The sequence below is a fragment of the Spermophilus citellus genome (genome assembly GCF_964194105.1).
Source record: "Spermophilus citellus genome assembly, chromosome: 2".
Lineage (NCBI taxonomy): Eukaryota > Metazoa > Chordata > Mammalia > Rodentia > Sciuridae > Spermophilus > Spermophilus citellus.
In genome coordinates, this window is record NC_138183.1 from 194,906,457 (window position 1) to 194,919,058 (window position 12,602).

General features: G+C 44.7%; 1 protein-coding gene across 5 annotated transcripts in view; it reads left to right on the plus strand.

The window, feature by feature from the left end:
- The window catches only part of STARD10 (StAR related lipid transfer domain containing 10), a 36,598-nt gene that overhangs the window by 20,395 nt on the left and 3,601 nt on the right, over positions 1-12,602 (plus strand). For all 5 annotated transcript variants that reach the window (XM_081282367.1, XM_081282366.1, XM_081282363.1 and 2 more), the window contains one exon: positions 12,253-12,400. In XM_081282367.1, the coding sequence (XP_081138493.1) occupies positions 12,253-12,400 (148 nt within the window). The remainder of the gene's footprint in view (positions 1-12,252; positions 12,401-12,602) is intronic.

Consider the following 12,602-nt stretch of genomic DNA (forward strand, 5'->3'; position numbering starts at 1 on the left):
CATTTACCAAGGGGCATAATCTTCTCTCAGGCAATTGAAAGGATGGAATTAGGTGGGTCAATAAAACCCTTAGTATAGAATCTGGTGCAGAGCTGGTACCTTCTTAACACTTGTTGAGTAGATGAATGAATAAATAGAGTTTGAGGTATCCAAGGGACAGCTCCACTTGTCACCTCATCCTTGTTCACTCAGGGTCATATGCTCTCTCCTTCCCCTGACCAGTTGGACCATTTCTAGTTCTTAGGTTTGTGCCATTACCTCTGCCAGGAACCTCTCCCCCTACCCCTTTTCATTTGAGTGCCATCTGTTCTTCTGGTCTTCCTTTAGGGCTCAGCTTTCAGGCCCCTCTCTGTACCTGTATCTCCTGTTTCCTTCTGTTTCTGCCCTAACCTTCCCCTTTGCCCCACCCACCTCTTGCCCAAGGGTGGGTGGCCCCAGTCCCTTCTGGCTCCTGGTCCCAGCACAGTGTTCTGGGTTCTCAGGGCACAGAGCTGCTTGGCTATTTTTTCTGCTGTGGGGGAGTCTAGTATCCTTAGCCTTTGAGGAGCTTGGTGACATGCTGGCCCAACCAGATGCTGTGGAGCATTTTAATTACCTCAGTGTCATACAGGTAGCCTCAGGACCCAGCTCAGCTGAGCCCAGGCTTTCAGGTCCAGGAACAAGGACTTGTGGGTACAGGACAACACTTTTATTAGAAAGTGTTTTTTAAATTTGTTTTTTAGTACATTAGAATTACACATAGTAGTGGGGTTCATTTTGATATGTCCATAAATGCATATAACCTAGTTTTCTTCATTTCAATCCCCAGTACTTCCTCTAAAAATGTGTTTTTAAATATATTGTAGAAACTATATTATAGCAACAGTAACAGGAATCCAAAAATAAGAGTCTGGTGAGGTGGCAAGTGCCTATATTCCCAGCTACATGGGAGGCTGAGGCAAGAGGATCACTTGAGCCCATGAGTTCAAGGCCAGCCTGGGCAACACAGGGAGACCCCCATCTCTAAATAAATAAAAATATAAATAAATGAAAAATAAATCACCTAGAGCTTTTCCTTGGTTCCTTCTAGCTGTCTTTCACAGGTGCAATTTATACATTGTTTAAACCATGCACAGGTATTAGTTTGTATCCTGTTTTGTTCATTTAACATTTTATCTGTAGAAGTTTCTCACATTGCTACAGAGTTGTTAATTCACAAAAATTTCTGGCAGCTGCTCACCACCAGGCCTGATCTGAGTTCTGAGGTACAGAGTTGCTTGGCCATTGCCTCTGCTCTGGGGGAGTCCAGAACCCTCAGTGGCTGCGCAGTAATCATTAAGGTGATGTGTCATTCTTATCCAAACTGGGCTTACTGATGTTGGTGTTCCAGGTTGGTCTCCAGTGTAACTTACTAATTACAATCATTCAATATACTCATGGATATTAGAACAGAATTTTTTTTTCTTATTTTACATTTTTTCCTGAGTATAAATTTTTAGTTCTAGGGGTCTAGGAACTGACTTGAAAGACATATTTTTATGATTTAAAAAAATTTTTTTTATAGTTGTAGATGGACAACATACCTTTATTTGTTTTATTTTTATGTGGTGCTAAGGATTGAACCCAGTGCCTTACACATGCTAGGCAGGCACTCTGCGACTGAGCTACAGCCCAGCCCATATTTTTATGATTTTTAGAATATTGACCAAACTGCTGTTTTCCAGAATTGTGGAACTAGTTTTTACTGCCACTGTTAACATTATTTGTTTTTCTTTTTTTGTTGTTGTTGTTTTTGTTTTATCTGGTGATGATGATCAAATCCTAAGCATGTGCCCTACTACCTAATTGCCTCTGAGTTAGACCCACAGTTTTACTGAATCCTCACAAGCAACGTATAAATTGTTATAAGTTGGTACTTCAGTATAATTTTTTTGTAGGTTTTTTCTTTCTTTCTTTTCTTTTTTCTTTTTCTTTTTTTTTCTTTCTTTTTTTTTTTTTTTTTTTTGAGATGGGCTTCACTCATGAAATTATAGGCATGCCACTGAGCCCAGATAATTTTCTTTTCTTTTTTTTAAAATTAAAACCATTAAAAGGCTGGGGATATAGCTCAGTTGGTAGAGTGCTTGCCTTGCATGCACAAGGCCCTGGGTTCTATCCCCAGCACTACAACAAACAAACAAAAAACAGAAAACAACAGCCACAAAAATCAAAACCATTGAAGATCTCAAAGCAAGTTCCATAATCTCCCTGGATACAGATCCCAACCCCTGAACTCAGCAGTAGTCATCCTCAAGGCAGAGAGAGTTATAGGGATCCAGGGAGCTCTTATGACTGAGCCACCTTCTGAATTGCACAGGAGTACTGAGGACCAGGGCCCAAGGCCCAGATTCTGAGTTAGAGATGCTCATATAGGCACTGTCTTTATTTATTTTTTATTTTTATTTTTTGGTGGTGCTGGGTATTGAACCTAGGCTTCATGCATGCTAGGCAAGTGCTCAACTGCTGAGCCACATCCCCAGCCCATTTTTTTTTTTTAAGTTGGAGATGGATACACAATATCTTTATTTATTTGTATGTGGTGCTGAGGATCAAAACCAGTGCCTTACACATGCCAAGCAAGTGTACTGCCGCTGAGCTACAACCCCAGCCCCAATTCCCAGCCCATTTTTTTTAAAGAGAGAGAGAGAGAGAGAGAGAGAGAGAGAGAGAGAGAGAGAGAGAGAGAGAGAGAGGATTTTTTAAAAATATTTATTTTTTAGTTTTCAGTGGACACAACATCTTTATTTTATGTGGTGCTGAGGATTGAATCCAGTGCCCCGCACATGCCAGGCGAGCGCGTTACCACTTGAGCCACATTCCCAGCCCCCCAGCCCATTTTTAAATTTTTATTTTGAGGCAAGATCTAGCTAACTTGCCCACTCTAGCATAGAACTTGTGATCTATGCCTCAACCTTGTGAGTTGGGAAGCCATAACCTCTTTTTGGGTCACTTCTTCATCCTTCCACTCAGGTAGCAGGTCTTAATTGAGTACTTTTTGTGTGCCAGAGGACCCCAAGATGAACAAGGAGCCATAGCACTGTAGGCAAATTCATACAGTGTGGTGCCTGCTGATGGAGGGTGAGCCTGGGGGTGGAGGAGATATAAGGAGGAGCAGGCTCCATCCAGCCCAACCTGAAGAATTAGGTCCAGGAAAGGCTTCCTGGACAGGAGACAGCAAGCTGAAATTTGAAGACTGCATAGGAAAGAAGCCAGTGGGAGGATGTTCTAGGGAAGATACAGGTAGACCTGGAGGAGGAAGCGTCTCAGTACCCCTCATGGCAGGACTGATATACATCTCCCCGCCCTTCTTCTTCTTTTTCTTTCTTTTTTTTTTTGGTACTTGGTATTGAACCCAGAGGCACTTTACCATTGAGCTACATCTCCAGCCTTTTTTTATTTTTATTCTTTTGAGACAGGGTCTTGCTAAGTTGCTCGAGGCCTTGCTAAGTTGCTGAGGCAGGCTTTGAACTTGCGATCCTCCTGCCTCAACCTGCTGAGTTGCTGAAATTACAGGCCTGTACTGAGGACACACCTATCTCCTCTCCCCTGTTTCCCTGGAAAATCTCTTAAGCACCCTGGAATGTCAGCACCCTGAAACATCTCTTAAGATGTTTTGATGGGTGGGGAAGGGTATGAGGATCAAAGTCTTGGGAGTCTCCATTCTGGGGCCCTCAGAAACCAAGAGGCAAGTGGCAGGTGATCCTTCAGCTTGGTCTTGTGCTAACCTCATGGGGCTTTGGGAGTAAGGCAGTAAGCAGGCCCTGAGACCAGAGAAATGCAGAGCAAAGGGTCCCTGGTACTGAGCCTTTGACTTCCTGTGTGCCCTGGGCAGTTTGTGCTTCTCAGAGCTTCCTCTCCTGGTCCAACATGGTAAGGACAGGGTCTGGCTGTGGGTCATGAGGTTGGAGTGGGTAGATCTGTTCAGGGCTCTAGTGTGGAGGGCTGTCAGCCCCTTTCTGTCTGCCTTCTCTGTAGAGGGTCTTGGCAGTATTTTTTAGAAACTTTGTTCCTAGTCCTTTTATATCCTGCCCTTTGGGGATTAGCAGGAAGGCTCCCTTGGGCAGGGCCTGGAGAGTCAGAGAAAATTGCTGGAGAGCTCCACGAAGGGCAGCTGCCACAGAGGGTTTATGTACAAGTCTCCTTTTATCCTCATAGTACCACTCTGAGGGGAGGATGATCCCTATTTGACAGATGATGACACTGGGACTCAGAACTTCTGTTCTTTGTCCAAATTAAGGCCATACAGCCAGAACATGAGAGGCAGATGCCTGCCTGATGCAGACCACCCAGATTGCTGGGTAAGCTATGGTCTGTGGGTCTGGCTGGGACCAGCAGGGCAACCTGATGGGGAAGGGTTTTCAGAGGAGGTTACTAGGTGCAGCACCCCGGCACTGGGTTTCAGAAAAGCACAGTCCTGCCTTTGAGCTAGTGAGGTCTGGGGATTGAGTCAGAAACTTTGTTCAGAGGAAGAATATGTGAGCTGGGCCTTTCTGGTCAGCAAGCCCTTCTGTATTCAGTAAACACTGCCTGATAACCACCAATTAACTAAGGCAGACTCCAGTTTCTAGCATGTTTTAGTTGGGCCAGTTCTACGCTGATGAAGGTGACAGAAAGTCTTAGCACTTTGGAGTCAGGAACACCTGACTCTTATTCTCTGCCCCACTGCTGTTAGCTGTGTGGCCTTGACCAGTCATTGTAATTCTCTGGGGCTATTTCATCATCTGTCAGATGGGAATGATGATTCCCACCCAGGTATTGGAGGGTAAGAGGCATTGTCTGCAAAGGATGCGGCTTGGAACCCTTGATGTTTATTAAATTCCAGTTCTCTGTGAGGTCCAGGTCCAGGTATTCCTGTCCACTTTGTGGGATGGTCAATTGTTCAGTGACTCAAAGCATGTGGTAGGGCTTGTTGAGGTTGGGATTATTGACCAGGACTGTGATTGGATTGATCCTTTGAGCCCCATCCCCTGTTGAACATTTCCTCTTGTTTAAGTATGATTCTGTTGGGAAAGGGATTTGCTTAAGTTACTTTCACTACAAAACTGTGTGCTAAAATGTTATATGTAAAGTTAGTATAGTCTATGGGATATTTCCTTTACCCTTCTTTGGGCCTCAGTTTCTGCAGTGGTGATCTGAAAAATGGTGGTTGAAGAGATTATCTCCTGGATTCTGAGGATTTGGGGATAATCCATGCCCCACACATCCTATGGGCAAAGATATTGGAGACTACCGTGTGAGGTCTTGTGGGGAGGGTCAGACTTGGGTCCATTTGTGTGTGTCCATGTACTTGTTACTGTCTTGGCTTTTGGCTCTCAAGACCAGGGCTCAGCCTAATGGAGGTGACTTGTCTTCCTTTCCCAACCCTAGTTGGCCATCATCTGGGTCTTGGGAGAAATTCCTGTCTCCCCTGTAGTAGAAATCCATGGGAGTACCTATTGGGTAGTGGGTAAGGGGTGAAGAGACAGTCTGGACATTGGATCCTCCTCTGAACCTGTTTAAGCCTCCTGGCCTCCTCCTGTGTCCTTTCAGTGCCTCAGCTCCTTATCATTTGGGGTTCAGTTGCCCTCTGCCCCCACAGTTCCTGTGTCTCCCCTTTTCTTTTCTTTCTTTTTTTTTTTTTAAGAGAGAGAATTTTTTTTTAAGAGAGAGGAGAGAGAGAGAGAGAGAGAGAGAGAGAGAATTTTTAATATTTATTTATTTTTTTAGTTCTCGGCGGACACAACATCTTTGTTGGTATGTGGTGCTGAGGATCGAACCCGGGCCGCATGCATGCCAGGCGAGCGCGCTACCGCTTGAGCCACATCCCCAGCCCAGTGTCTCCCCTTTTCAACCCAGCTCATTCTGTGTTCGGGTCCTAGCCTCTCTTACCACTCCATTTGGTGGGGCCTCTTTGAGGCAGGACCCAGATCTGGTTGTCCGTGGTTGGTTACCCACTTCCAGTTTCAGGCCTGGCTCACAGCAGTCTTCAGAAAGTGGTGAATGGTTGAATAGAAGGGCAGGGACCAGAGTGAGTCAAGAGAGGTGCCCAGAGCACAAAATATAAAGAGGTCCTTGCAAATTTGACCTTATCCATTCTAGTGTGGAAGGATGAATGGCTTCTCAGGAAGCCTGCTGAGTAGTAACAGCTATTTTTTGAGCATTCACTATGTGCTAGGCATATCACTTACATCATCTTACTCAATTATGGTATCCTCAGGAGGGAGATACTTTCTTTGGGGGGTACCAGGGATAGAACTCAGGGGAACTCTGCCAGTGAGCCACACTATTTTTGTATTTTATTTAGAGACAGGGTCTCACCGAGTTGCTTAGCACCTTGCTTTTTGCTGAGGCTGGCTTTGAACTTGCGATCCTCCTGTCTTAGCCTCCTGAGTCCTTGAGATTACAGGCATGTGCTACTATACCCAGCTAGGAGATAGGTACTTTTATTCCAATTTTCATTTCAGGAAATTAAGTCTTGTTAAATCTTGTGCCCAAGGGGAAGAGTTGGTCTTAGATTAGAAGATTGCCAGCTTCAAAGACTGTAAATCTCCCCTCGTGGCCTTCCTTGCTTTTCCAGTTCCTTCTGCCTGTGAGACTGGGGATGTTGTAGGGGAGGGGAGTTCTCAGGGGTTCTGGGCAATCCCAGATACTCATGGGGACCTCCATCTCATGGGATTTTAGAGACTGAAATGCTGGGGACAAGCCTGTAATTTTTCTGGTGACACTTGTTCCCTCTGAGTCTTGGTTTTCTCAGCTGTAAAATGGCAGCATGTCAGGCTTTCTTCCCTAATCAGGCCTTAAGGGCTGTTAGCCCAGCATGGTTCCTAGGCCAAACACCCACCTCCCATTCAGTTCCCATTTCCAGTGGAAGCTCAGGGTTTCAGTCAGATGAATTGGCTTGCCTGTGACCCAATGACTGTGGGTTCTGGTCACACCTCACCCACAGTCTGCGGTGACTCAGCTCTACCCCAGCACCTGTCCCTCCTAAAGCCTCTTAGAATTACACCTTGTGGGGTGTGGCTAGCACTGCCAGCACTGGAACAAAACCAGATATAATTTCCTCCACGTGGCACTGAGGTACTACGTCCTGGGGCCTGTGGAAAGCCCCTTGGCTAGGAGCCAGGTCAGCTGTCATGGGCTTGGTATGCTGTGGACAATTACCTTACCTAGGCACTCAGCCTGCCTCAGTTTCTCACCTAGGCCATTGCTGCCAGGGTTCTAACCTTCCCAGCAGGTTCCTGCTGCTAGCCTTCCTCCAAAACAGTCTGCCACCAGCATGGGAAATCTATGAAGTTTCCTTCTTTATCTTCAAGGTAAAGTGCAGTGTTTATGCTAGTGGGCCCTTCTTCTCTCTTGTGGTTCTGCAAGTTTAGCTTCCTGCCTGCTGTCCCAGAATGGGGAGGGCTCTGGGCTCTGGAGCCACAATAGCCCTGATCCAGTAGTCTCTGGGAAGAGGATGGGCAGTGTCAGCCCTTTCCTGGGTGCATCCAGCTGTGTGGTTGGGGGTTGGGGTGGTGTCAGGCCTGGCTCCAGAGAAGGTGCAGTTACAGTTTGGATTCTAATTTAAGAAGCAGAGTTTTGGGCTGGGGTTGTAGCTCAGTGGTAGAGCACTTGCCTAGAACATGTGAGGCACTGGGTTTGATCCTTGGCACCACATAAAAATCAGTAAATAAAATTAAGGTATTGTGTCCATCTATAGCTAAAAAATATATTTTAAAAAAAAGGAAGCAGAATTTTATTGTCACTGCCCCACGTACATTCACTGTCCAGCATAACATGTTTTGAGGTCTTGCAAAACCAGTCCAGCTTCCCAAACTTGGATTTAGAGAAACTTTGATTTCCTCAGAAGTCACACTGAGTGCTCCCTGATGGTTAAGGTACAGGAAAACCTGGTTTTGAATTCTGCCTTCCTGCTTTCTTGCTGTGTGATCTGGGCAAGTTTTTTACTTTTCTGGGCTTTGTGTTGTTTTGTAGCACAGGAATGATAACAAAAGTTTGAGGTGAGGAATGAGCACACGCTGAATGTTAGTGCAGCATCTGGACCTTTGCGTGACTGCTCAAGAGAAGGCTGTTTGGATGCTAATGGTGGTGCCTATCTGGCTTCTGCTGTCTTCTCCAATCCCTTTCTCACCATTGCATCCTTTCCATCACTTTGGTCACTCATTCCCTCGTGTCTCAGTCGTCTCCTTCAGTCTAGTATAGTTCTCGAGTCTTTCCTTGGCTCTTATAATCATGGCACTTCTACGCCAATTCTTTTGTAAATTGTCCCCATTTGGGGTTTGTCAGATGTTTCCTTATGATTAATGTTATGCACCCTTGGTGGAGATATCACATAAGCGATTCCAGAATTTTTTTCAGTGCATCCTATCAGGTAACACCTGGTTGTAGTTTCTCCTGTTACTAATGTTATTCACTTTGATCATTTAATTGAGGTAGTATCTATCAGTCTTCTATATTATAAAGTTACTCATTTTCCCTTTGTAATTAATAAGTATTTAATAGGAAGGTACTTGGAAACTGTAAATATACCCTATTCCTCATCAAACACTCTTTATTCATACCTGTGTATATTTTGGTTTCTTTTTTTTTTTTAAAGAGAGAGAGAGAGAATTTTTTAATATTTATTTTTTAGTTATCGGCGGATACAACATCTTTGTTTGTATGTGGTGCTGAGGATCGAACCCGGGCCACATGCATGCCAGGAGAGCGCGCTACCACTTGAGCCACATCCCCAGCCCTTGGTTTCTTATTTTACTTAGTGGAATAGAATCTGTTGCTATCATTATTTAAATACAGTTTGTCACAAATTTAACCCATGATAGTTTGGCTGGAATTAAGGAGTTTCCCAGGATTCGAGACTTTCAGTGATAAAATTGGGAGAGTCCTAGGCAAACCCCTGTTTTCTTGCCTACTACCTCTGGGCTTTTGCCCTGGCTGTTCTCTCTGGCAAGACCACTTGGCAAACCCCTTGCTCCTAGACTGAGCTTCTCTGTGAAACCTGAGCTCCCCACCCACCCCAGAAGCCAATCTCTTCTGAGCCCCCACTGAGTATTTCAGGGCACCTGGAAGCTTCCCGAGGACAAGCCTTATATTCATCTCTGACTCCTTTGGGCTAAGGACTGTGCTGAAAGGGGGCTGCTAGTTAAATGGTTGGATCTAGTCATACCCTCTCATGCAGCAGAAAAGCAAACAGTGCAGAAAGGAAGGGTGACTTGTTCAGGGTCACACTTTGCAGGCTGGAGTCTGCCCTTTGACTTTTTTTTTTTTTTTTTTTTTTTGGTACCGGGGATTGAACCCAGGGCTTTACGTGTGCTGCTAAGCAGCACTGTACCACTGAAGTGCCCCCAGCCCAGGCCTTAATTTTCTTAATTCTAAAGTGAGGTTAAGACCTCAGAGCATTGCTATGAGAAGAAAATGAGGTACTGTGCATAAAACACTTAGTATAGTATATGTCACATTATCCCTGGGGATCTTTTTATTTTTAAAAAATTTTATTATTAGCTGAGCAGGGTGGCACATCCCAGCAACTCGGAAAGCTGAGGCAGGAGAATCACAAGTTCAAGGCTACCCCAGGCAATCTTGTGAGATTTGTCTCAAAATAAAAAATAAAAAGGGCTGGGGGAGTAGCTCAGTGGTAAAGTGTCTCTGAGTTCAATTCCCAGTACTGAAAAACTTTTTTTCATTATTGTAGAAGCAGTATTATAAGATTAGAAATACAGATAAGCAAAAAGAAGATAAAACCATATAGAGATTACCACTGTTAACACCTTAATAGTTGTGCTTCCTTAGTGAGATCCTTCTCCATTCCTTTTCTTCTTCTTCTTTCCTTCCTTCCTTTCTCATGGTGATCAAACCCAGGGACATTTTACCACTGAGCTATATCCCCAGACATTTTATTTGTATTTTGAGACAGGGTCTTGCTAAGTTGCTTAGAGCCTCACAAGTTGCTGAGACTGGCCTTGAATTTATGATCCTCCTGCCTCAGCCTCCTGAGTCACTGGGATTATAGGTGTGTACCACCATACTTGGCTTCCTGAACTTTTCTCTGAATCAACCAATCAACCTATCTATCTGTCTACCTATCTATCTATCTATATCTTTTTTTTTTCCACAAAGAGATTATACTGTTCATTTCTTTTATCCCCCCCGCCCCCACCAAGTGCTGGGGATTGAACCCAGGCCTCATGATGCTAGGCAAATGCCTTGCCACTGAACTACATCCCTAGCCCTGTACATTCCGTTTTGTAATCTGCTTTTTTTTTTTTTTCTGGCAGAACTCTCCTGTACACTTTCAGTGCATCTAATACTGACCACCTTCGTGTTTCTCCACTTGTCCCCAAAATGTTCTTTATAGCTGGTGTGTCCAGATCAGTATGCAATCCAGGATCACACTTTACATGTGGCTGTTATGTCCTTTGTCTGTTAAACCTAGTCCCTTTATTATGCCATTGACCTGTCCATATGAAATTGACCTGCAGAAAAAAGCAGGCCACTAGCCCTAAAGAATGTCTCAGTATTTGGCTTTGTCTGGTTATAGTCTCATGGTGTCACTTAGCTTGTACCTTTGTCCTCTATATTTTCTGTAATCTGAAGTTATGTGCAGGATTTGATGAGTTTCTTGGTACCTAGAATACCCAACAAGTGTGGTGTGGCCTTCCTGTCACCATTAGTGGCACCAAGGCCTACCTCTTATGGTTGCATGCATCCCCTTGTGAGTAGAAGTAATATGTGTGTAGTCATTGTACTGTCATGTGTAACTAATTAAAAAAAAACAAAAAAAATGATTAGCATTTTAAGTTTGCTGTAAAATAATAACAAAATTATATATGTATTAAAAAAAAAGAAAGAAAGTAATATGTGTGGATTCTCCAACTCCGAATGCCAGTTCTTTTTTGGGGGGGGATGGGTAATGGGGATTGAACTCTGAGGCATTCGACCACTAAGCCACATCCCCAGCCATATTTTGTATTTTATTTAGACACAGGGTCTCACTGAGTTGTTAAGCAGCTCGTCGTTAGTAAGGCTGGCTTTGGACTTGTGATCCTCCTGCCTCAGCCTCTAGAGCCACTGGGATTAGGCATGTGCCACCATGCCCAGCTGAATGCCAGGTCTGGGAGACCTTTTTTTTTTTTTTTCCTTTCTTTTTTTCTGTAGTGGGAATTAAACCCAGGATCTTATACATGTTAGGCAAATACTCTACTCTTTTTTTTTTAGTTGATGTACTTTTATATTTATATGTGGTGCTGAGGATTGAACCCAGTGCCTCACACATGCTAGGGAAGTGCTCTGCCACCGAGCCAGGACCCCAGCCCCCAAATACTCTACTCTTAATGAGTCATATGCTCAACCCAGGATCCCTTTTTAGACTACACAAAAACACTTGTCAATTTGTTAAGGATAACTTGATCTTGAGGGCTGGGCTCTTTGGTAGGAAGAAAATATTACAGAACAAGTACGTTGACTGAGTTTCATTTTTCTTTGCGAGTGCAAATCTCGAGAAACCTGGTTCTGATTTTACTTGCTTCCCAGACATGTGAGCCGGGTTAAGTCCCTACATTGCTTCTTTACCAGCTGGGTGACCTTGGGCACATTACCTAACCTCTTTGAGCCTCAAATTCCTCCTTGGATTTCTTGTCTGGTAGAGTTGTTGGGCGAGTTAAATAAAACAAGGTATGCTTGGCTGTTTCTCCCCTAGATGGAAAGCTCTTTGCAGGCGAGACTAATAAATGAATAATAAACCAATAATAGTAAATAGTAAGACATCTAGAGGTATTTGTGGAATGAAAATACACATGCAGGAGGACAAGTGGTATGGCTGGGTGATAAGTACTAGGAAGGGAAGCCGTCATCCAGCTAGGTGTTCGTTTTTTTACTTGTGCTCTCATTTCATTGACATATAGCCATCCCAGGCTCCACAGCGAATCAGCTGTGAGCCTCTGACCCCAAGGAGCTCACCAGGGTCTGGAAAGGCATGGACAGAGACTCAGGGTGGGGACCTGGAAGGTCTGACTGGGAAGACTTCCTGGAGGAGACTGGGCTGAAAATAGGGAGATGATCTTTGGATACAGGGGCTCTGTTTCCTGGCACAGGAGGCTTCTGGAGAAGGTTTATGGTAAGAAGTGAGTCCATGATGGCTTCAGAGGTCCCTGATCCTTTTCTCCTTCTTCTCCTTCCTCCTTTGCCTGCCTGTCTACCCTCCACCCTGTCTAGGGCCCTGAGCCCTGTGTGACACTGACAACCCATGTCTATCTGCAGTGCCGTATGGAGTGCCGTGATGTGCCAGCAGAGACACTCTACGATGTCCTACACGACATTGAGTACCGAAAGAAATGGGACAGCAACGTCATTGAAACTTTCGACATCGCCCGTTTGACAGTCAACGCTGATGTGGGCTATTATTCTTGTGAGCAGGCGCAGCACACCGAGCCCAACCCCTTGGCCTCCATCCAGACCTCCCCCAAGCCTCCTCCTGTCACCTTCCCTCCCTGTGGCCATTCCCATGGCCGGCTGCTCAGACACCTGAGACTGAAGGATGCCTGCTTCTAGATACTTGGGCACACATGGGTACACTCACTAACACATATGTAGTCACATGATCATGAAGA